The following is a 26,925-nucleotide window of genomic DNA, read 5'->3' as shown; positions in this document are numbered from 1 at the left end:
GAGATAAAAGGTGGTGCAGGCCACACCCCAGGGAAACTCCCTTTACATTGGATCAGGGATGTGACCTGGGTAAAGGTGGTGTTACAATCCCACCCTAATCCTCTTTTAACATAAAATTACAATCACAAAATGGAGGCCAACCACACAATTCTGGGAATCATGGCCCAGCTAAATTGATACACACATTTTTGGGGGGACATAATTCAAACCATGACAATCATTAATATCACAGCAAAGTAAAATTTTTCTTAAAATCATTCAAAAAAGATTGCAGCAGGTACATCAATAAGGAATTGCCAGCAATTCAGGCTGGACTCAGAAGAGGAGGTGGAACGAGGGATATCATTGCTGATATCAGATGGATCTTGGATGAAAGCAGAGCATACCAGAAAGATGTTTACCTGTGTTTTATTGACTATGCAAGGACATTCAACTGTGTGGATGGTAAAAAATTATGGATAATATTACAAAGAATGGGAATTCCAGAACACTTAATTGTGCTCATGAGGAACCTGTACCTATATCAAGAGGCAGTCGTTCAAACAGAACAAGGGGATATTGCATGGGTAAAGTCAGAAAATGTATGTGTCAGGATTGCAATCTTTCACCATACTTATTCAATCTGTATGCTTAGCAAACAATTCAAAAAGCTGAACTATATGAAGAAGAATGGGGCATCAGGATTGGAGGAAGACTCATTAATAAACTGCCAAGTGCAGATGACACAACCCTGCTTGCTGAAAATGAAGAGTACTTGAAGCACTTACTGATGAAAATCAAAGACCACAGCCTTCAGTATGGATTACACCTCAACATAAAGGAAATAAAAAACCTCACAAGTGGACTCATAAGCAGTATTATGATAAATGGAGAAAATATTGAAGTTGTAAAAGATTTCATTTTACTTGGATTCACAATCAATGCCCATGGAAGCACCAGTCAAGAAATCAAATGACGCATTGTATTGGGCAAATCAGCTGCAAAAGACCTCTTTAAAGTGTTAAAAGCAACGATGTCACCTTGAAGACTAAGATGAGCCTGACCCAAGCCATGATATCTTCAATTGCATCATATGCATGCAGAAACTGGACAATGAATAAGGAAGACCGAAGAAAAATTGATGCCTTTAAACTGCGGTGCTGGCGAAGAATATTGAATATACCATGGACTGCCAGAAGAATGAACAAATCTGTCTTGGAAGAAGTATGACCAGAACACTTCCTCAAAGCAAGGATGGTGAGACTTTGCCTCACATAATTTGGACATGTTATCAGGAGGGACCAGTTCTTAGAGAAGGACATCATGCTTTGTAAAGTAGAGGGTTAGTGAAAAAGAAGAAGACCCTCAATGAGGTAGATTGACACAGTGGCTGCAACTATGGGCTTAAGCATAACAACAGTTGTGAGGATGGCGAAGGACCAGTCTGTGTTTCATTCTGTTGTACATGGGATCACTATGAGTCAGAACTGACTCAACAGCACCTAACAACAACAACAATAATATATCTTGCATTTGTTCTCTTTGCACTAGGGTTTATAGAGAATTTCTTCTCTGGGCAATTCATCATCCCTTGTTTATTTTCTTAGTTATGCCAACATTTGTCAAAGCTCTCACATCCTACAGTCTTTTCAGTTGAATTATCAGTGTAAATACTGTTTCTGCCAGTACCCTTCTCGAGCTGTATGATCTTACCCAGGCTTAAGGATTATATACTTAATACCCAATTTTTGATTTCTTGACCAGAGCAGTCAGTCCCTTGAGTTCTAGACTTGATATTTCTAATTTGACTTGTAAAGGACATTTAAGACTTAATGCATAGCAAACCAAAAAAATAAATACAAAATACAAAAAAACCCCAAACCCTTTGTCTTTGAGTTGAGGGAGCTCTTAAATACCTTCTACGGTCAAATGTTAACTTGGTGTCCAGGACAGAATGTACCATGAAGCCAGTTCAAATCTAATTCTAGCTGTTCTCAAAATGCAGTGAGTATTGAAGGAAAAAGGAAAAGTGTGAGCAGAGATTGTGGTATGGCAGCAAATTACATCAGCAATGGGTGGCTACTCTCAGTGGCCAAAGAGGACACCTGAATGTATGGAAGCTTAACCTAGGGATGGTGGCCCACCTCTCACTGCATCTTAGCCAATTGCTGCATTCTCATTGCAGAGAACAGACTGAGACGAGAGCAAACACAAACAGCACTTTCAAAAATACAATTACATTGTGAAATTTAAAACACACATCAAGATGAGCCACTTTTAAAAAACCGAATAACATTTAGAAAATAAATTTTCAGCATTCACAAAAGTATTTGAAATAATCTATTTTTATTTTCAGTCATGTAGATATTCAAGAAAGAGTAATTACATTTTCCCGTCGTATAGTTATTTTTAAATTGGAAGATATTTTTGAATATGAAACATTAAAATGTAAAGAATTCTAAATTTTTGAGAAATCTATGGATGTCATATATCCTGCAGTAATATATCAAATGTTAAAACTTTAGGAAGACATCTTATTAAGATTATAAGAGGGTAAATAAACTGTAAACATTGATACATTTGTTAAATTAATGTAAAGCTGATTAGTGTATGAATAAATCTATTCTTTATTGGAGAGTTTTATAATGATAAACATTTACTACAGTATATGCTTGGATAAGCAGATCTTCCAATAGCTTATGTTTTTAGCATAGGAGATAATTAATTTATGAATAGATTTTGTAGAACATAGAGACTGGAAAATAATGATCTTATTTTTAGAATAAATATTTATTTTTCCCACAGTAAATTATACTTTCAATTGTAATTATATGTTTGATTATAAAGAATAAAGATTATGAATTTTAGTTATTGCTATACATAATGAATTGACATTTAACTTTAAGAGTCTCTATTGTACTGTTAATTAAAAATTTTATAAAATCAGTAAAATAATTTTTCTTATGTTTTTGTAGTTATTTCTACTGAAATGATCTGTTTATCTGGAATATATTGCTGACATTTTCTGTCCCTGAGAAAAAATGACTTAATTGATTCACTTATTTGTTTGAAGTCAATACCCAGAACTGTCCCTTGTGCATAAAAGGCTCAGAAGAATTTTTATTTTTTTATTTACTAAAGGCAGAAATGTAGGCCATGGTTATCTGGATAAACTCCATGGGATATTTTAACCTTTCCAAATGTGATGGTTTATCACAGTTAATTCCAATAGCATTGGGCAAACAGAAGACCTAATTTTGTTGAAAAAAGGAAATCTTTACTTTTCTCATAACAAACACATTTCTAATGGTGCTTTCCTGACTTGTATGGTCTGTGAGTGTTTGTGAATTTTACTCTTCTGAGTTCCTTACATCCATCAAATTCAGCTCACATTCTGTGCACTCCCCAGGAGTCAGCATATTGTTATTCATCATATCACTTAAGGTTAAAAAAAGAAAATATTAATGTTATGAATAGGACATATTTAGAATTATTAGTGTCCCTAAGTCAGGAATTTGAGAAGAGGGCAAAACTCTGGGAAGAGACAAAGGAAGAATGGGACACAGTCAGTTAAAGATCTTATTGAATTTTAAGCCATATAACTAGACTAAAGGAGTGAGGTGAGTGCTCTACAGGACATATGCGATGTTGTTAATTTTTTTTTTAATTAAGCTTCTTATGGCTAAAAATCAACAGAAATTGCCCTGCACCAGCATTTGCCAAACTGGACAAATCTATTCCCTCTTTTTCTTTTTTCCTGTTCTCCCAAATTTTTGACAAGAAAATAAACAACATTTTGTGATCAAGAGTATAATCGTTGCCACGCAGGCCAGTAGGAACCCAATAACGTCCAAGCAATGGTACTGGTACCAGGTGAGGTCATGGGCAGCTGGCCGAAGGTGCTTGGCTCCTTTGTGGCGCATGACAAACTCAATCCAGAAGACAGCTCGATCCAGAGGCTTAACAGGCTGATCATGGTGAATTCTTGATAATCTCATTGCATTCTCTTTATAACTGGAGGCAAATACATAGACAGAAAGGAGAGATGATTTTTTTAATAATCACTAAAGATAAGAATACGACAAGTTATATAACTTATACAAGACAAAGGCCACAAACTATTAAGGAAAAGATTAATTCTTGCTGTGATATGAATATTGATAGGAGAAAATGGGGAACAAGCATATTCTCAACAGAGGGGAGAGTGGGGAACAAGTATATTCTCTACAGAGTGTGGTCAAATGTTGATATAGGAAAAAAATGTAATATGCTAGTTATGAATGTATAGCTTCTTTTTCCAAGAAAGAATTGTTACAGAGTATGAAGTACAATTTTTAGGACTATTCATAAACTAGGATGCTGAATGATCCAAAAATGTGATAAAGATCTATTAATAGTACAAGTGCATGGCTTCTGATACCTGGCTAGTTGATGATGTCTGACGTGGAAAATTGGTAGTTTACATTGTTATTTGCCATGCAGTAGGCTATGACTCATGGTGACCCCATGCATTACACGTTTGACTCTATTATTTTCTGGTTTGAATTTTTTTTTTTTTGAACTATGTGTTTTCATTAATGGAAGAATGTTGAGTCATGGGATGTGTTTAAGTTTTTGGTTGGTAATATGGATTTTGGGAAATATTGTCTTTGACTACATGGTTACCACTGAAATTTGTGTGTTCTCAAGCCTGCTGATTGGTGGACAACTGTCTTTCCCAATGAACCTTGGTTGCTGAAAATATTGTGGGATGATTTCCATCAGGTTATATGGGAAACCTCTGGTTTTCCACATACGACACAAAAAACTAAAACCAAGTCCAGCAGGGCTTCCTATCACACAGGAAACCATAAATATGCTTACAAGGCTTGTCTAGGGGTATAAAAGCCAAAAGAGACAAAATTTTTAACCAATCGAACTTCTTGGTTGCACTACCTTACTTGCAAGCCTCATACCGCAGGTATCATTAAATCTCTGTCATTATTCCTATTACCAAGGCCATATTTTCTGACTATTGTCTCTTCCTTTTTTTCCCAACTTCCACATTCCATTCACCAGTAATTATCATTGCGTCTTGATCGCACATTTGATCAATTTCAGACTGCAGCAGTTCTAAAAAATCTTCAATTTCTTCATCTTTGGCCTTGGTGGTTGGTGTGTACATTTAAATAATAGTGGTATTAACTGTTCTTCTTTGTAGGCATATGAATAGTAACTTATCACTGACAGCACTGTACTTCAGGATAGACCTTGAAATGTTCTTTTTGATGATGCATGCAACGTGGTTCCTCTTCAATTTGTCATTCCCAGCATAGTAAACAATACAATTATCAGATTAAAATTGGCCCATATCGGTCCATTTCAGCTCACTAATATCTAGGATAATGATCGTCAAGCATTCCATTTCATGTTTGATGACTTCCAATTTCCTTGATTCATACTTCTACATTTCACATCCTGATTACTAACGGGTGAGTTATTTTCCCAGTCTCTATATTTTGCCACAATGACAACTTTTCTTTTTCACACACATATTAATTTCTGATGCAAAGGACAGTTTTTCTGTATGCAACATCAAGATTGAATGAAGATACAAGTCTATCATAAAAGGCAGCATATCCAAATACATGGGATTTGCGTTTTTAAGGTAAATAGAAACATTTTGTTACAATCAGGTCTTCTTATCACAATGTGGCATTACAGTAACAATAGTGGTAAACTTAGGACTCTAATGGTCTCCCAGAGAAGACTGGGTGGAGACCTGTGTGTTTGAAAGGCAATATCTTCCATGAAGTTTCCTGGTGGCTGACCCAGAATTGATAGATTTCACTTTGGTTTGGGTTGGACATTAAAGTTCCAGCCTAGAGACATGATGATGAGAGAAGAGAAGTGGTTGGAGAGAAGATGTCCGGTATGGACATCTTGGGATGCCCATTCTTGGGATGCCCATTGTTGGGAATGAGGTAGAGGGAATTAGTTTTCATTCACAAGTAAACATGGTAAAATGAGTTCATTAGCAAGATATTATTTATTTGTGCTTATTTTATGTACTGAGGAAGAACTGTCGTATTCTAGTACAATTGGACTGTACCATAGGGTCACTATGAGTCTGAATTGACTTGATGACAACAGGTGTAGGTAATGTTAAAAACCACTATTTTATCTGGTTCATCCTAATACATTGTAAGCAAAATATAGTGGTGATAAAAGTCTGTCTCTTCAAATTTGATTTTTGTTCAATGTGTCCTCAATTTAAAGATGTTGTTGTTGTTGTTACGTGCCATTGAGTCAGTTCTGACTCAAAGTGACCCTGTGTACAACAGAACAAAACACTGCCCTGTCCTGTGACATCCTCACAATTGTGGTTATGCTTGAGCCCATTGTTGTAGTCACTGTGTCAATCCATCTCATTGAGGGTCTTCCTCTTTTTCGCTGACCCTCTACTTTGCCAAGCACGATGTCCTTCTCCAAGGATTAGAACCTTCTGATAGCATGTCCAAAGTATGTGAGATGAACTCTCGCCATCCTTGCTTCTAAGGAGCATTCTGGCTGTACTTCTTCCCAGACAGATTTGTTCGTTCTTCTGCCAGTCCACGGTATATTCAATATTCTTTGCCAGCACCGTACTTCAAAAGCGTCAATCCTTCTTCAATCCTCATTGTCCAACTTTCGCGTGCATATTAAGCGATTGAAATCATCATGACTTGGATCAGGCACACCTTAGTCCTCCAAGTAACATCTTTACTTTTTAACACTTTAAAGAGGTCTTTTGCAGCAGATTTGCCCAATCCAATGCGTCGTTTGATTTCTTAACTGCTGCTTCCATGGTGTTTGATTGTGGATCCAAGTAAAATGAAATCCTTTACAACTTCAAACTTTTCTTTACTTATCATGACGCTGCTTTTTGTTCCAGTTGTGAGCATTTTTGTTTTCTTTATGTTAAGGTATAATCCATGCTGAAGGCTGTAGTCTTTTATCCTCATAAGCAAGTGCTTCAAGTCCTCTTCACTTTCAGTAAGCAAGGTTGTGTCATCTGCATATCTCATGTTGTTAATGAGTCTTCCTCTAATCCTGATGTCCTGTTCTTCTTCATATATTCCAGCCTCTCAAATTATTTATTAGCATATAGATTGAATAAGTATAGTGAAAGGATACAACCCTGACACACACCGTTTCTGACTTTAAACCATGCAGTATCACCTTGTTCTCTTTGAATGACTACCTCTTGGTTTATGTACAGGTTACTCATAAGCACATTTAAGTGTTCTGGAATTCTCATTCTTGGCAATGTTATCCATAATTTGTTATGATCCACACAGTCGAATGCCTTTGCGTAGTCAATAAAACACACGTAAACATCTTTCTGGTGTGCTCTGCTTTCAGCCAAGATCCATTTGACATCAGCAGTGATATCCCTGGTTCCATATCCTCTTCTGAATCCGACTTGAATTTCTGGCAATTCTTTGTTGATGTACTGCTGCAATCGTTTTTGAATGATCTTCAGCAAAATGTTATATGCATGTGATATTAATGATATTGTTTGATAATTTCCTCATTTTGTTGGATTACCTTTCTTTGGAATGGCACAGATATGGATCCCTTCCAGCCGGTTCGCCAGGTAGCTGTCTTCCAAATTTATTAACATAGCAGAGTGAGCACTTTCAGTGCTGCATCCATTTGTTGATATTCCATCAATTCCTGGAGCCTTGTTTTTCACCAATGCCTTCAGGCCAGCTTGGACTTCTTTTTTCAGTACCATTGGTTCTTGATCATATGCCACTTGCTAAAATGATTGAATGTGGACCAATTCTTTTTGGTCCAATGACTCTGTGTATTCTTTCCATCTTCTTTTGATGTTTGCTGCATCTTTTAATATTTTCCATGTAGAATCCTTCAGTATTGCAACCCGAGGCTTGAATTTTTTCCTCAGTTCTTTCAGCGTGAGAAATTCTGAGTGTGTTCTTCCCTTCTGGTTTTCTATCTCAAGGTCTTTGCATGTTTCATTATAATACTTTACTTTGTCTTATCGAGCCGCCCTTTGAAATCTTTTGTTCAGCTGTTTTACTTCATCATTTCTTCCTTTAGCTTTAGATATTCTACCTTCAAAACATGTTTCAGAGTCTCTTCTGACATCCATTTTGATCTTTTCTTTCTTTCCTGTCTTTTTAATGGTCTCTTGCTTTCTTCATGTATGATGTCCTTGATGTAATTTAAAGATAGGGATTTAAAATTTATATACTCATATACTTAATAGATAAACCTGTACATGTGTAAACAGATAAAAATCAAGTATGTTTTCTTAGAAATGAGGTCAGATAAGGAAGGACCATATTCATTTAAATTGATTATTTTACATTTTAATATACACTGATTACTTATGACTGATATCTTACAGTATTCTGAGTAATGACATTAGTATGGTTTATGTATTCACATGTAATATTTTGTGTTCCTTAAATTACTTTATGGAATAAGAGAACAGAATATAAATACATGTGTAGTATTTACTATACTTTGGTGTTCTCATATAGTTTGGATTTAGGTTCGATTTAAAGTCAATGTTAAAATATTAAAATAAGTTCTATATACTTACCTTGAAAATTCTAAGATTATTCACGTTTCTGTATTTTATGCATAAATATTTTTTCAAATTAAAAAAATTAAGGAGCACTTTTTGCAATGAGGTTGAGAAAAGAATATATACATATCATACAACTTCCCTGCTCTTAGATTTAATAAAGTGAATAAAATTATCAGCAACTAACAATGCAGAGAATGGAAATACTCTAATACATAAGAGATTAAGGTCAACATTTATAAAAAGCAAATGACTGAAGTAAGGCTAGATGTATGTGCCTCCTAACCCAGTTCCTGAATTGATTACTTCTATAGTATCCTGAAAGTTATTATTTATACATGCGTATTAATCCGAATCAGTTGACTAGAATGTGCAGAGGAGGGGAAAATGAATAACCAGGCTGACCCTTTAAGATAGATCCAAGCCAAATATAGACTGTCTTCCTTTTGCAAATGAGTACACTTTTTATTTTGTCTAGTAAACCCTGGGACAAAGACAATTAACAGATGTTTTTATATATCCTAACCAAAATAACCAAATCCACTGCTGTTGAGTCTATTCTGACTCATGATGATCCCATGTGTTACAGAGTAGAACTACTTCATAGTGTTTTCCTGCCTGTAATCTTTACAAAAGCAGATCACCAGACCTGTCTCTTGCAGTGCTGCTGGGTGGGTTCAAACCACCAATCATTAGGTTAGCAGCCAACTTCAAACCACTTGCACCACTCAGGGACCTTTATACAGCCTAGTTCCACTAAAAAGAGCTGCACATACTTCCATCTGAGCTCACCTTTTTCCCTAACTTATGAATTTTAAGCTTAAATTTAAGTATCAGGAAAGTGAATGAACCCTTCAAGTTTTGACTCTGAATAATTGAATTGCATCTGAGATAATGTGAAAGCTATTTTAAGCACAATATGCCTACACAATACCAGAGCAGATACTTAAAAAGCAAGATAAAAAAACTTGGCTTTATACTCATGCACATATTAATAATAAAAAATAAAAATAGAGATGAAGAATTTAGGTAGGCTTAATATATAACCCATCAAAGAGAAGATTTGAGGTTATAGGAAGGTTGTTAGTTTAATGAAAAAAGAGATAAAAAATGAGATTATAAAACAACAGGGTATGAAAAACGGTAATTGATGAGCTATTGAAATAAATTGTGTTAAAAAATAACATAAAGAATTAATAAAGAAATTAGAAACAGAAATGTTCAGGATGAAAAAGTCAATTATTAATTTGAGGATATATTGGAGGCAATCACAGTGATTAAAAAGAGTAGATACTAGAATAAGTACGGGGAAAATAATAGAGAAAAAGAACAAACAAACAAAATTCAAGAAAAAGAAAACTAATACTTCATGTCCCTGAAGTAGACATAAAAAAAGAACAAAAAGGAATTTGAATAAATAACAAACAAGAAGTTTTTTTCTGAAATGAAAAACTGAGTATTTTTTTCAATCCTGGATTTACAGTGTTTTAAGACCCCACTATAACCCAGCGGGGCATAGTGGTTAAGAACTACAGCTGCTACCCAAAAAGTTGGCAGTTCAAATGCACCAGGTGCTCCCTGGGAACTCTATGGGGCAGTTCTACTCTGTCCTATAGGGTTGCTGTGAGTCGGAATCAACTCAACGGCAACAGGTTTGGTTTTTGGTATAACCCAGGGAGAAATTATACAGTAATTTCTAAAGACATGTCATTGTTAAGTTTCTGAATTAAAAAAATAAAGATGTCTTTTCCTGATTAAAAAGGAAATTCCTAAAAAGAGAAAATGATCAGAAAGAAAGGCTTCAGAAATCCCACAGCAGCATTTCAAGTCAGAAGACTATGAGTAATATTTACACAATTTGGAAAGAAAAAAAATAAGACCTAAGTATATTACACTCAGACATGGTTATTCTCCTACAAAGGCACTGAGCTAACTTTGATAACCCTTTCAAGGCCCCATTATTTTCTGCTTTGAATTTTTTGTCAATACCATGTGTTTTCATTAATGGAAGCATGCTTAGTCATCAAGTGTGTTTACTTTTTTGGTTGGTAATATGCATTTCGAGAAATATTATATGAAAATACATGATTTGTGGTTGACTGTCTGGCCCACCGGTCTTGGGTAGCAGGCTTTATTGAGGGGCATATTCCATTTGGTACATAGGGCACCTTTGGTTTTGTCTAATACCCTGGTTATTTTGCTTCAACAAATGTTTCTTTCACCTCTCACTATTACACAAATCCCCACTGGAGGGCAGCAAATATTTTCAATGGGGGAAGTACCTTCCCAAGAAACCTAAGAGCCGTAAAAAGTTTATGAGCAATCGCATATCCCACTAGTCTTTAAACACGATCTCAGGCAATTCAATATCATGAATCTTTATTGAAAAACACTTCTAAATGACATAAAACCTGGTGCTGTCCAGTCAATTTAGACTCACAGTGACCCTATAGGACAAAGAACTGCTCCATGGGGTTTCCAAGGAGCAGCTGGTGGATTTGAACTGCCGACCTTTTGATTAACAGCCAAGCTCTTAACCACTGTGCCATCAGGGCTCCTATATGATATAGTCAGTCAAAAAACAAATCCAAAATATTTTGGAATAAAGAATCTCTGATTCAAAGACTGATTGTAAACATTGAATCTCTTCAAATATCACAAAAAAGACTAAACAAATGTGAAGAAAATAAATGCCATAAATAATGATAAATTAAAATTATAAGTAATACAAATTGGGAAAGAAATTACTTCCATAGCAGGGGTCCAACTGATAGTGGCTAAAATTAAAGCACATAGTTAAAATTAATGACTCAAAATTTTGCATACATACAGTATATTATTTCCTAACCTTAGTGAGGTCTTCGAGAGGGGGGAAATTGTGTAAGGATATATATCTAAAAATCAATAAACCTTACAGTTTAATGTCATTTGCTTTTTCAACTAAATAAAATAAAATTGTATTTAAGATTTTATTTAAAAAGTACACATAGAGAACCAATTGATATTTATGAAATTATTAATTACTTTACATCTCTCCTCTCTGTATGCATATATGTATACTGAAGAATGTGATCTACTCAGTGAAAATATTGGTTATTTCTGAATGATTAATATTGGATAAATTATCACTTCCATTTCTGTCATTACTAAATTGTTTCAATAAGCAGTTATTTAATGTTCATAAAAATGAACATATTATCCAGTAAAAATTCTGAGAATTTATATAATCCTTAACATTACTTACTTAATTTAAAGAAGTTTTTTGATAGAATATTTGAAACTGTCATCTTTTCTTTTTTTTTTCAATTTTGGTAAGGCAGTTTGGGAAATGAAATAAGAAAGTGGTTATTATATTTGTCATGTTATGGTGGTTATTTTAAAATAAACTGATTGTAAAAGCATGAAACACTGAACACTTTCTAGTATGATGGATAACACAATCAGTGGTGACCGTATAGAAAGCAGTAGTACTTACGAAGGATCGTTAATGACTGTTCTCAAAGCATTGAGGAAATCTGCACTTGTCATTGTATTTATGTTCACATCCACAGCTGCTCCTTTAGCCTTCATGTGGGCGATATTATCAGGCTGATCAGCAAACATGGGAACTCCCACCATAGGGACCCCATGATAAATAGCTTCATAGATTCCATTAGTTCCACCATGAGTTACGAATGCTTTTGTTTTGGGATGACCTAGTCGGGGGTTGGATAAGAACTGGGTGAGGATCACATTATAATATGTTACACAATTTCAGAGAGAGAAGAGAAAAAACAGGATAACTTGCCTAAGAAACCAGAATTTTCTATGTAAGCTGAATATATGGCCATTGCTAGCTCAGAAAACTTCAGTCCAAGGAAAAAGAAGTTAACTACTTCTGCGGTGTATGGGAAATTTTTACTGAGGAGGTGATATCTGAACTGAGCTAAAACGGAGAATGATGAGACACTGCACTGATAATTCTTATGTGAACCATTGGAAGCATAAATCTATAAAATTAATGGTCATTTATTTCATTACATATCTATTTTAAACCTGAAAGTAAATGGTAAAACTCTTACAATTTTGAATATTTGTTGTATTTGCTATTAAACAGTTATCCAACTTGTTTCTTATCCAACTGTATACCTTTTTTTTTGGGGGGCCTCCACAGTCTTACCAAGAAGATCGTTCTGGGGTAGCCAATCATAGAGTCGAGTATTGGCTCCTAATGTGGCTGGTTTCATTCCGTTGTATCTCCATAAAACCTGTGCAAAACACACACACACACACACACACACATTTATTTCACAAGTAAAAATACAGAATGATGGCATTTTAAGGTTGTAGGCTTATTTAGAAATCACATGGTCCACGCTCTTCAACTCAGAGTTGAGAGGGCAGTGTTTTAGGGGTGCTTTGAAAATATTGAAAGAAAGAGTAAAATTACTTATATCCACCATTTTAAAAATGGCATGTTCTAATAGTCTGTTAAACATACTATTATTTTGACAATTGTCTGAAATGCCTCTGGGAATGAGATTATAAGTGAAGAATCGGAAAAGAAAAAGGTACTGGATTAATACATCAGAATATGGGAGTTAAACACAATTTAACAACATAACTTCTGCATAAATGTGTGTCCCTGGGCTATCCTAGCTTTCATTTTTCAAATTCAGTTTTTCCCAAAAATATAATTTGTTTTATATTATGTGTGACTGTTATTTGGATAACTGTTTTTTTTTTTCTTCCTCCTTCCCTTTTTTCCTTATATTCTTCCTTTTTCCTTTCCTTTCTTCATTTCTTCCTTCTTTTTTATTTGTATTTTTTGAGAAGGGTAAGATAGGGGATTTGCTTATGTTCCAGTTTTTTAATGAAGTAATTGTTATAATTTGAACCTCTTGTTACATGTTTTCTGTTTGGGAAGTCTGTAAGACAAATATCAGGTCAAGTACTAAAAGATGGCATAGACGCTCAAACCACTAGCAGAGATGTTTAGAAACAGAAATCCAAAGTTTCAATATACCTAATTAGCACACTTGGCTTCGCAATGTTTTATATATTTTAACTAAACATAGAAATAAAAACAGCTCTTGGATATTTCACGATAGGAATATGTAAGAGTTGAAATCAGTAGCATATAAAGAATTGAAAACTAGAATTGTAGTGACAACAAAGTTAAGATTAATTAACATAAATTAAAACATGTATGTTGCTTGACTATATTATTTGGATTTTTAATTGAGACCTAATTGGCTATTCAATAGACAGCTCTATTTAGAAAGATTAAATGTATTTAGGCTTCTACTTCTAAGCCAACTACATTTGGATAGAGTCCCAAGATAACCTAGACAAGTGTACATTCTTGAGCAAGATTCTACTATATGTCATATCAGTTTTCCCTTTTCCTGCAGTTTAGAGCTAAAACACTTCAGAACTTTTGGGTGTAGGCAGTACAAGAGTTAATATTTCAAATAGTGTAAGGTTAGTGAGGGTGTTAAGTGTTTTCATCTCTAGTCTGTTACAAATGAATGAGTACAAACAAGATGAACATCCATATGAATGCCAAAGCTGACTAGGCAAATGAGCAAATACACCTAAACACACTATTTTAATGTTTTACAATTTTTGACTTAAAGCTCTTATTGGTCATGCAAACTGTATGATGAGGTTCAGCTTTCATCTAGAAAAAGCACTACTAGCCGCGTTCTCTTTTGAATTGATACAGTAGCTACCCACCAAGATGGAGTAGTACTGACCTTTTGTGGAATCTGGGCAAGGGCAGAGGCAATGAGATTGGCCTTTTCTTCTGTGAGGTTTTTGACCATTGACCCCAGAGAAAAAACCACAACACCATGTTCACCTGAGCTCTGGACAAATTCTTCTATTTCCTGCAATGAAAAAAAATAACAACTCTATATTATAAAACTGCAACATCACAGGAAAAAAATAACATTCACTTGTAATTCTAAACATGAAGAATCAACTGAAGTGTTAAAAGCACTGTTAGACTGGTGCTATCTTTGACATATACAACCATCTAGTCTTTTAAGGAGGAAATACATGTCTGAAACGTATGGCTAAAAAATGTAAACTGTGATTAATACTAGAGGCATAGAATAAATCCAGTATACAAAAAGAAAAAGTGATAAAGTGGCAGTGCCTTTCACAGGCACTGTTACTACCTAGGCTTAATTTTATCAAACAATCTAGTTGATTGAAAACTCTTAAAAATATTCTTTGGAAGGAAGTCCAAGAAAGAGTTCTCATTTGGGCTCCTGGAACCTTGAATCATTAGCATGACAGTTTATATCCAAGCAATTGTTACTAAAGTGATGTACCTTCCTTGAGACAGGCCTTCAGGATTGTTTTTCTCATGTTTACCTTTCCCTGATTAATCTGAGGGAACTGTGGTACATATGTGTGTGTATGTGTGTGTGTGTGTCTGTGTGTCTGTGTCTGTGTATGTTTTAGAAAGGGATTGTTGTTGTTAGGTGCCCTTGAGTTGGTTCCAACTATAGTGATCCCATGTACAACAAAAGGAAACACTGCCTGGTCCTGCACCACTCTAATTATCGTTGTTATGTTTGAGCTCATTGTTGTACCCATAGTGTCAATCCATCTCGTTGAAGGTCTTCCTCTTTTTCGCTGACCCTCTACTTTACCAAGTATGATGTCCTTCTCCAGGGACTGGTCCCTTCTGATAACATGTCCAAAGCGTGTGAGACAAAGTCTCGCCATCCTTCCTTCTAAGAAACATTCTGGCTGTACTTCTTCCAAGACAGACTTGTTTGTTCTTCTGGAAGTCCATGGTATATACAATATATACATCATCATTCAAAGGCATCAATTCTTCTTCAGTCTTCCTTATTCATTGTCCAGCTTTCACGTGCATATGAGGCAATTAAAAACACAATGGTTTGGGTCAGACACTTAGTCCTCAAAATGACATCTTTGCATTTTAACACTTTAAAATGTTAAAAGGTCTTTGGCAGCAAATTTGCCCAATGCAATATGTTGTTTGATTTCTTGAATGCTGCTTCCATGGGTGTTGATTGTTGATCCAAGTAAAATGAAATCCTTGACAACTTCAATCTTTTCTTCGTTTATCATGATGTTGCTTATTGGTTCAGTTATGAGTATTTTTGTTTTTTTTATGTTGTGGTGTAATCTGTACTGAAGGCTGTGGTCTTTGATCCTCATCAGTAAGTGCTTCAAGTCCTCTTCACTTTCAGCAAGCTAGGTTAGATCATCTGCCTAACACAGGTTGTTAATAAGTGTGGAATGGGATATTTTCTAGAGAATCATGGAAAATCTCACTTCTTTTCCTCTGTCTCTAGTAAGATATTGGTTTTTTAACTCCTATAATAGCAACTCTCAATAGATTTTGGTTTGCAAATATAACTTGAGTGGTAAGAATAGGATATCCAGAATTCGGAAATGAAATTTCACATCTCAATATACATCTTGTCCTAAGCAGAAATAAAAAACTCACCTGGGAACACCATGAACGCTACAACTTTCCTAAAGAGATTTTGCTGATTTTCCCACAGCTGAAGTGAGGGTACATGTCCTCATTCCCTATTAATAGTCAAAAACAGTTTCTTACCATGATTGTTGATTGTTATACTTTGCTTCTCAAAACTGTTTCCTTACAACATCCCTGGCACTTCACATTTGTTGTTTGAAGACTTTGGAATCGGTATAAGATTATTATTTTTTCACTTCAAAATAAATCTGCCATGATGCCAGCAAAGAACCAATTCAATATTTGAGTCTTTCATCTCCATGGTTTCTACTTTATACTGATGGCTCTTACTCTATTTCTATTGCTGCCTGCTGAGATTGAGACCTTATAGTAGTATTGAAAAAGCTTCTAGACATCTCGACCTGAAAATCCCATTGGCTCCTTATAGTTAATAGGTCCAAAGCTGAACTCATCTTCCTTGTCTCAAAGAAGTTTCCACCAAGCATTTTCTATTTTAATAAAAGTCACTATTATCCAAAACCAAAATAAAACAAAAAAACCCACAATGTTAATACAGGAGTCCTCCTTGATTCTATCTCTGCCCTAAATTTACTTCCTCTTAGTCCTCAAATCCCCCAAAAAACCCCAATCCATTGAGTCGATTCTGACTCATAGCAACCCTATAGGACAGAGTAGAACTGTCCCATAGAGTTTCCAAGGAGCATCTGTATCTCTCTCCCATTATGGTAAATATGCTTGATGAGATCTCCATCATGCTTGTTAGGTCTACTAGAGAAACCTCCCTAATAATCTCCATGTCTGTAGATCATCCATTATCTCCAATCCGTTATCCATAATATAGAAACACCACTAAAAATAATACTTTAAATATGTCATTCTTCTGCTTAAAATTTCAATGGAAAGTCTAAAAGAACTAATATCACTCATAAGAACAACCTGAGACCTGGAAAATAAATTTGGAGTGGCAAACCAAAGATTTGCAGCAGTATGTGTATCTTTTTCAGTCTGTAATATTTAAAGGAAAATCAGGATCAGTTATCATATCATAAGGTATTAGACCTACCTTATGTAAAGGTTTGGCAGGTTTGCAGTGCAAGCCTCCAACAAACTCAAAGTTAGGTAAGTATGGGCGAGGAAATTCAAAATCCCAGTATGTTCGGATTAGCCAAATTTCAGCTTTCCCCATAGTCTCGCATAATGTAGTGGGTTTTCCTAGAGAAAATAAATAAAGGTAGGTGGAGGGAATTGACGTATTAGTTTAATGGAAAAATTTGCACCGTTAGTTTTCTGACAAGTTACTAAAAGAAAAGTAAATTTAGATCCTCTAGAATAGTTATGGCTTCTAGATGTTAAAAGAAAGGGGGTATTAAAGCAAACAAGAAAGAAGGAAGGAAACAAAGGAACTAAAGAACGAAGGAATGAAAGAATCTTAGGTTTCTGTGGAGAAGAATACCTATTTGCAAATGACCAGGTCTATCATTTCTGCACACAAAAAACATATTTTGCAACTAAAAAAAAAAAGATAAAAAAGACCTCTAATGAAAATTCTTTCCTCTTGAGGATTCTGCCCCATGTTGGTGTCACATATCTAAGGTTAGATGACTTGTTTTTAGAGTCATTACATCTTTGAGTTTGAAGTTATGTCTGAAGTCATATCATCCAATGCCTTAATTTGATAGTGAGAAAACTTTGCTCAATGATACTCAGCTTGAAATTGCCAAAGATTAAATGAGAAGCCCATTTCAAACTTCTGGGCCAATGTGTTCATGTTTTCTCAATGCCTTGATCCATATGCTTGACATCCTGCTTTGATCATCTATTCCTGTTACTGGTTGAATTGTGTCCTTCAGAAAGATAGCTGAAGTCCTAACCCTCAGTGTCTGTGAATGTGACCCTTGTTTGGAAAAAGGGTCCTTGAAGATGCTATTAGTTGTTGATGTTGAGTTATATTGGAGTAAGATGGGCCAATGAGTCATATTGAAGTAGGGCACACCCTGATCCAAGATGTCTAGTGTCCTTATAAAAAGAGGAAAAGAGATACAGAGACAGAAGGACAAACATGGAAGACAGCCACATGTGATGATAGAAACAGAGATAGGAGTTATGCAGCTGCAAGCCAAGGAATGTCAACGATGGCCAACAACAAGAAGCTAGGGGAGAAGCATGGAGAGATCCTTCTCTATTGCCTTCAAGAAACAGCATGGACTGCCAAAAACTTAGATTTTGAACTTCTAGCTTCCAAAACTGTGAGAGAATGGATTTTTGCTCTCTTAAGCCACTCCATTTCTGTTGTCCTAATTTGTAAGGGCAATCCAAAGAATTTAATACAACCCTAGGTGATTTTGATGTACATGATGTGTAGTCCACATTTTAAGAAAAACTGAGCTTAAACAAGTTTCCAAATTTGTATATTTAAAGCTGATTTACAATAACAAAAGTTATTAAAAGTAAAGAGAATGAAGTTGAACAATAGTATGAAAAAGTTGGTAAAAATTCGGTAAGACTTATTAGAAATGGAAGGAGCTCTAATGGCGCATTGGTTAAAGTGCTTGGCTGCTCACAGAAAGGTTGGCAGTTCAAACCCACTAGCAGCTCCATGGGAGAAAGATATGACAGCCTGCTTCCATAAAGATCACAGCCTTGGAACACTTTGTGGCAGTTCTACTCTGTCCTATAGTGTCACTATGAGTCGGAATCAACCCTAGGCAACAGGTTTGGTTTTTTGGTTTTATTAGAAAAAGGATGCATGAGGAATTATGGAACAAATACTAAACTGTAATTGACTGTCAAACCATTTCCTATAGTTATATTATTCACGCAATATTGAGTTTTAAACACCGTGAATGATTGCATAAATAATATATAATTAATCTATGGGTTATTAAATTTGAGCTACAAAGTGTATCTTGTTGTTGAATGACTCTATTATTTTAAATCTACTCAATGATTCATGTGCTTTTGTTTTGAAAAAAAAAATCTTCAAAGTAGCCTTGAAGTATGGCCAGATGTCATACTAAGATTAGGCAGACAGGAAAAAACTTCAGTAGGCAACAATGATTAGTGTCTCAGAGATAAACCATTTTATCTCGGTAGCTATCTAGAGACAATTTACCTAGGCTCCCTAAGTTACTAAGTTCTTGTGAAAGACACATGAGGTAATTAATGTAAAATTTCTGGATCATGTCTTTTAAAAAAGAAACTTTTTGATCTTTTTCTCCTTCACCTTCCTTGCCTAGCTATAGGGCAAGAACAACACTCATAGAAATAACAGAATAATAAGATATTCAGTTCTTAAAAATCTGGATAATTTTGTGAGCAGGACCCCTGTCTTCCTATGGACTATTACACTGGAGATGTAACTGTGCAGCTTCAGGCATCTTACTTGGTGTCTTTTTTTACTGCAGCTTACACTGCAGCACTGATTGTTTTAATCTAGGTGAACAATGACGGTAACTTGAACTAGGTTAGCACCAATGGAGATGATGAGTGGGGGGACATTCACATATATTTTGGAATACAACTGACAAGATTACCTAGCAGATTATTTCCAGACTATGAAAAAATGTGTCAGATGACTAAGGATCCCCATATTTTTCACCTGAGTGACAAGAAGGACTGGGTTTTCAATAAGTGAAATGAAGAAGATATCAGGAAAAACAAGTTTTGGGTGGGGCAAAGGCAGGTATTCAGATTTAAGTAAGAAGAGTTTGAAATACATGTGAACATGCAAATAGAGTTGTGGAGTAGGCAGTTGAAATTTTAAGGCTGCAGTAAAGGGGAGACATGCCACTCAGAAATGTAAATTTGGAGTTATCAGCAAACAATTGGTGATTAAAACCATTTACTTTGATGAGATCATCAAAGGATTGGTATACAGATTGAGAACATAAAGTGTCAGAAAAACAAAACAAACCAATACAAACAAACTATGAGCCATTTCAAACTTAAGAGGCACATATATTGGAAAGAGCTTGAAATGTATCTCATGCATTCTAATATTTTCATATTATTAAACAATATAGTAAAGCTTTTGGTTAACTTCATGGTTTTTTAAATATGCAGTGCTTTTGACAACTAAAATAATTGACATAAATTTTTAATAGCCTTAAAGTAGAAGGAGAAAAAATTTAAAAAGTAAAGAAAACTGAACTAGTCTTAAAGTACATAAAAAAGAAACAAAAGAAGTGAGAACAATCAGAGAAACAGAAAACAAAACAATTGTAAAAATAAAATACATCACTTAGCCCAATAAATGTAAACTGACAAAAATTTCCAGGTTAAAGGCTCAGAACTCATATTAGATTCAAAAACAAAAACAAAAACAAATATATACTGACTAAAAGAAGAACATCTAAATAGTGGTGTAGTGTTTAACTTCCAAACGTACGGAAAAAACACGGAAAAACAAACAAAAATAGTCCATTCAATCAGTTTAAAACACACAATAAAATGGGAGGAAATAAAACATAAAAAGCTCATGAATAGATGGTAGTTGGAAAATGTAGTAGTTTTCCAAATAAATGCAAATAGTTAAAATTTTTCTGTTATAAATCACATAAAACATTAGATTTTTAAAAACCTAGTTATATGCTGGTCAAAAGAGACCACACTTAAAACATTGTTGTTGTGTGCTGTTGAGTTGATTCAGACTCATAGCGACCCCAAGAGACAGAGTATAACTGCCCCAGAGGGTTTTCTTGGCTGTAATCTTTACAGAAGCAGATTGCCCGGTATTTGTTCCGCGAATCCACTGGATGGATTTAAACTACCAACCTTTTGGCTGGTAGCTAAAAGCTTAACTGTTGTGCCACCAGGGCTCCTTACCTAAAACATGAAGATACATAAAAATTTAAAATAAAAAAATGGAAAATGTATCATATGTATACTTTCCAAAAGATTGCAGATGCGGCTGTATTAACATTAAAAATAATTGCTTTTAACTTAGTATTACCAAAAATAAAAAGATCACTAAAAAGCAATAAAAAATTTTCAATCGACTAGAAAGCTATAATAGTTCTATATGTGAATGTAACTTATGCTATCTTTGTAAACCTTATAAAGCAAATTTTGACAGTATTATAAGAAGAAATTTAAAAATCTATCATCATAGGGAGAGATCTTATTACTGATTGTTTAGAAATTGACATTTCCCAAACATAATACAGCTGTAGTATATAAAATATGTGAGCAGAAAAGTCAATAAGCTTGATATAATGGACATATATAGAATTTTTAATCTAACAATTAGAGACTACATACTCTTTTCAAGCATATAAATATCATTTTTGAAAATGAACCATGTTAAGACTTGGAACTACCCTCAAAAATTTTCAAAAGACTCTTATTATACAGACTATATTACTGAGCATAATGCAAGCAAACAGGAAATTAAAAAAAAAAAAGTGAACTAGCCAATTCCATGAAGTATATTGATTGCATTATTGGTCTTTTTTTTTCCCCCATAAGTCCTGTATCCATGCCTTAATTGTGAAATAATGCCTATGCATTTCTCCTTTTTCTATTAGACCTCAGGCTTGCCATGAGAACATTCCAAAGCTAGCCTGCTAAATAGATTTGAGTGATACATGGAGAGAGCCAAGTCATCCTACACCAGTAGAACCCCAAACACTGAGAAAGCCCAGGCAAGAGAAGAGAATCACATACCTGACCCACAGTTGGTCTCAGATGAATAAATGAGGTCATCTGAGAAAAGGAGAACTACCCTACAACCCATAGAAACATAAATAATAATAAATGACTATTGTTTGAGCCATTGAGTTTGGGATGGTTTATTATAAAACATTATTGCCATAATAGCTAACTGATATACTTTCTTAGATTTATAAATTGAAAAACACATTTCATCAATCTTTCACCAAAGAAAAAATGCAAAAATGCTTAGAATTGAAAATTATAAAAAGATTATATATAAAAACTTGTGGAGTACAGTATGCATAGCACCTAAAATAAATTTATAGTCTTTAAAAATTTTGAGAAAACAAGAATGTTTCCAACTTAAGTTAGAAAGAGCACAGCAAAAGAAGAAAAACAAAATAGTTAATATAATCTATAAAAAGAAAACAGTAATGAAATAGACAAAACAAATTAAAACTCCAATTCATAAAACAGGTGCTATAACAGGTAAAATAATGATGGCCTAAATGAATTCAGTAATATATTTTCAAAAAGATATCATGGACAAGTGTGGTACATTGTAGGAATGAAATGATTGTTTAAAATCTTAAAATGCAACAATATAATTCACCTTCTTGACAGGTAAAGGCCACAACACATCTGTCAGTTTGTCATACTGTAGTGGCTTGCTTGTTGCCATGATACCAGAAGCTATGCTACCAGTATTTCAAGTACCAGCAGTGTCATCCATGGTAAACAAGTTTCAGTGGAGCATCCAGACTAAGACAGACTAGGAAGAAGGACCTAGTGGTCTACTTCTGAAAAAAAATGGCCAATGAAAACCTTATGAATAGCAGCCGAACATTGATACAGTGCCAGAAGATGAGCCCATGAGGTTGGAAGGCACTCAGTATATGACTGGGGAAGGGCTGCCTCCTCAAGGTAGAGTAGACCTTGATGATGTGGATGGAGTAAGGCTTTTGGGACCTTCATTTGCTGATGTGGCAAGACTCAAAATGAAAAGAAAAAACTGCAGACATCCATTAATAATTGGAACTTGGAATGTATGAAGTATGAATCTAAAAGAATTGGAAGTCATCAAAAATGAAATCAATATTCTAGGCATTAGTGAGCTGAAATGGAATGATACAGGCCATTTTAAATCAGACAATCATATGCTCTACTATGCTATGAGTGAAGAACTGAAGACGAATGGTGTCACATTTTGTGAAACTAACATTTCAAGATCTATCCTGAAGTACAACACTGTCAGTGATAGGATAATATCCATACACCTATGAGGAAGACCAGTTAATATAACTATTATTTAAATTTACACACCAAGGACTAATGTCAAAGATGAGGAAACTGAAGATTTTTACCAACTTCTGCATGTTTGATCAAGTCTAAAATTGATTAAACATGAAATCAAGATGCATTGATAATTACTAGTGATTGGAATGCAAAAGTTGGAAACAAATAAGAAGGTTTGATACTTGGAAAATATCACCTTGGTGATAGAAATGCTACCAGAGATCCCATGGTAGAATTTTTCAAGACCAACAACTTATTCGTTGCGAATACCAACAACATATATAGCGACTATACATGTGTACCACATGTGAAAACACAGGAGTGGAAAACACAGTAATCAAATCAACTACATCTGTGGAAAGAGGCTGGAAAAGTTCAACAACATCAGTCAGAACAAGGCCATGGACCGATTGAAAACAGACAATCAATTGCTCATATACAAGTTCAAACCAAAGCTCAAGAAAATTGAAACACGTGCATGAGAGCCAAAATACAACCTTAAGTATATACCACCTGAATTTGGAGATTATCTCAAGTACATATTTGACACATTTAACATAAATGACCAAAGACCAGACGAGTGTGGGATGACATCAAGGACATTATATATGAAGAAAGCTAAGGTCATTAAAAAGACAAAAAGAAAGACCGAAATGGATGTTAGAAGAGAGTCTGAAACTAGCTCTTGACAGTCGAGTAGCTAAAGCAAATGGAAGAAATGATGAAGTAAAAGACTGAACAGAAGATTTCAAAGGGCAGCTTGAGAAGACAAAGTATTATAATGAAATGCATAAAGACCTGGAGTTAGAAAACCAAAAGTCCAGAACAAATCTGGCATTTCTCAAGAGAAGAAGAGAAAATTCAAGCCTCGAGTTGCAGTACTGAAGGATTTCATAGGCAAAATATTGAATGACACAGGGAGCAACAAAAGAAGATGGAAGGAATACACAGAGTCACTGAACCAAAAAGAAGTGGTCTACGTTAAACCATTTCAGGAGGTAGCATATGATCAAGAACTGATAGTACTGAAGGAAAAAGTCAAAGTTGGTCTGAAGGGAATGGAAAAAAACAAGGCTCCAGGAATTGACGGAATATCAACTGAGATGTTCCAACAGATGTGTAAAGTGCTGGAGGTGTTCACTTGTCTATGCCATGAAATTTGGAAGACAGTTACCTGGCCAACTAACTGGAAGAAATCCATACTTGTCTCCATTCCAAAGAAAGGTAATCCAACAGAAAGTAGAAATTATCAAAAAATATCACTGATACCACATGAAAGTAAAATTCTGCTGAAGATCATTCAAAAGTGGTTGCAGCAGTACATTGACAGGGAACTGCCAGAAATTCAAGTTGAATTCAGAAGATGATGTGGAACAAGGGATATCATTGCTGATGTAAGATGGATCTTGGCTGAAAGCAAAGAATACCAGAAAGATGTTACCAGAGTTTTATCTACTATGCAAAGTTATTAGACTGTGTGGATCATAACAAATTATGGAAAACATTGCCAAGAATGGGAATTCCAGAACACTTTAATGTGCTCATTTGGAACCTGTACATATACCAAGAGGCAGTTGTTCCAACAGAACAAGGGATACTTACTGATTTAAAATCAGGAAAGGTATGCATCAGAGTTGTATTCTTTCACCATACCTATTTAATCTGTACACTGATTAAAAAATCTGAGAAGCTGGACTATATGAAGAACGTGATATCAAGATTGGAGGAAGACTCATTAACAACCTGCAATATGCAGATGACACAACTTTGCTTGCTGAAAGCCAAGAGGACTTAAAGCACTTATTGATGAAGATCAAAGGCTACAGACTTCAGTATGGATTACACCTCAACATAAAGAAAACAAAAATCTTCACAACTGGACCAATAAGCAACATCATGATAAACAGAGAAAAGACTGAAGTTATCAAGGATTTCATTTTATTTAGATCCACAACCAATGTCCATGGAAGCATGCAGTCAAGAAATCAAATGACGTATTGCATTGGATAAATCAGCTGCAAAAGACCTCCTTAAAGTCTTGAGAAGCAAAGATGTCACTCTGAGAACTAACGTGTACCTGACCCAAGCTGTGGTATTTTCAATTGCTTCATATGTATGTGAAAGCTGGACAACAAGTAAGGAAGACCAAAGAAGAATTGACGACTTTGAATTATGGTGTTGGAGAAGAATATTGAATATACCATGGACTGCAAGAAGAATGAACAAACGTCTTGGAGGAAACACAGCCAGAACTCTCCTTGGAAGTGAGGATGGTGAGACTTTGTCCCAGGTACTTTGAACACATTATCAGGAGGGACCAGTCCCTGGAAAGATCATCCTGTTTGGTAGAGGGTCAGTGAAACAGAGGAAGACCCTCAATGAGATGGATTTACACAGTGGTTGCAACAATGGGCTCAAACATAAAAATGATTGTGAGATTGGTTCAGGATGGGACAGTGTTTCACTCCATTGTACACAGAGTTGCTATGAGTCGGAATTGACTTGACAGCATCTAATAACAACAACAATAAGTAAAGGAAGGAAAAAAAAACAAGATCATCTCAAACAATAAAAAAACTCAATATTTATTCATAATTTGAAAATATCTTAGTAAATTAGGAATAGAAAATAACTCTCTAAGTCTGATAAAAGGCTCCTACCAAAAGCCTCCATCAAACATAACATTCTATATTGAACTACTGACAGTATTTCCATTAAGATAAGCACAAGTCAATAATTTACAGTAATGACAACTTTAATTCAAACATGTTTTCAACCTCTGCAGATAAACAAGGAAACAAAAATTAGAACAAAGTAGATCTAAGAGATCTATCTATCCAGCTACCTATCTAATTTTTTTTTTTTTGGAAATTATACGACTGTCATATAGCAAATCTCCCAAATACACAGATAAATCACTAAAAGAATTAGAGAACTTGGTAATACTGTTGGATGGAAAAACAACATGGAATAGTAATTGCAATTTCTATGCACTAGCAACAATCTGAAAATTTAATTTAAAAATATGTATTGCAAATTATTTAAAAAGTTGAGATAAGAAGCAAGTGTGTGATTGTAGTATGAAGTTCAAAAATGTAAACAATAACATATGGAAGGAATCACATTTAGGTGGTAAAACTATAAAAATAAATAAGGGAGAACAACTAAATAAACCTATAACAAAAGAAGAGATTGAAAAAGTAATTAAAAAACTCCCAACAAAAAAAAAAGCCCTGGCCATGATGGTTTCACTGGAGAATTCTGCCAAACTTTCAGAGAAGAGTTAACACCATTACTACTAAAGCTATTTCAGAGCATAGAAAAGGATAGAAGACTCCCAAACTCATTCTATGAAGCCAGCATAACGTTGATACCAAAACCAGTCAAAGAGACAACAAAAAAAGAAAATTACAGACCAATATCCCTCATGAACATTGACACAAAAATCTTCAACAAAATTCTAGCCAATAGAATTCAGTAACATATCAAAAAAATAATTCACCATAATCAAGTGGAATTTATACCAGGTATGCAGGGGTGGTTTAACATTAGAAAAACAATGAATGTAATCCATCACATTAATAAAACAAAAGACAAGAACCACATGATCTTATCAATTGACGCAGAAAAGGCATTTGACAAAGTCCAACACCCATTCATAATAAAAACTCTCAACAAAATAGGAATAGAAGGGAAATTCCTCAACATAATTAAGGGCATTTATACAAAACCAACAGCCAACATCATCCTAAATGGAGAGAATTTGAAAATATTCTCCTTGAGAACGGAAACCAGACAACAACTCCCTTTATCACCACTCATATTCAACACTGCGCTCGAGGTCCTAGCCAGAGCAATTAGGTTAGAAAAAGAAATAAAGGGCATCCAGATTGGTAGGGAAGAAGTCAAAGTATCTCTATTTGCAGATGATCTTATACACAGAAAACCCCAA

At 34.8% G+C, this 26,925-nt stretch overlaps 1 protein-coding gene across 1 annotated transcript in view; it reads right to left on the bottom strand.

Annotated features, from left to right (window-relative positions):
* Positions 1–2,344: 2,344 nt before the first annotated feature.
* Positions 2,345–26,925, bottom strand: part of LOC101342518 (UDP-glucuronosyltransferase 2A2) — an 81,303-nt gene continuing 56,722 nt past the window's right edge. Inside the window, 5 exon segments of the mRNA XM_023737791.1 lie at positions 2,345–3,993; positions 12,033–12,252; positions 12,717–12,804; positions 14,296–14,427; positions 17,089–17,237. Of these exon segments, the coding sequence (XP_023593559.1) occupies positions 3,714–3,993; positions 12,033–12,252; positions 12,717–12,804; positions 14,296–14,427; positions 17,089–17,237 (869 nt within the window). The 3' untranslated portion in view covers positions 2,345–3,713.

This window comes from Trichechus manatus, unplaced genomic scaffold (assembly GCF_000243295.1).
Source record: "Trichechus manatus latirostris isolate Lorelei unplaced genomic scaffold, TriManLat1.0 scaffold00108, whole genome shotgun sequence".
Classification (NCBI taxonomy): Eukaryota; Metazoa; Chordata; class Mammalia; order Sirenia; family Trichechidae; genus Trichechus; species Trichechus manatus.
The sequence above is the reverse complement of the archived record's forward strand: the minus strand, read 5'-3'. Positions and strand labels throughout refer to the sequence as shown.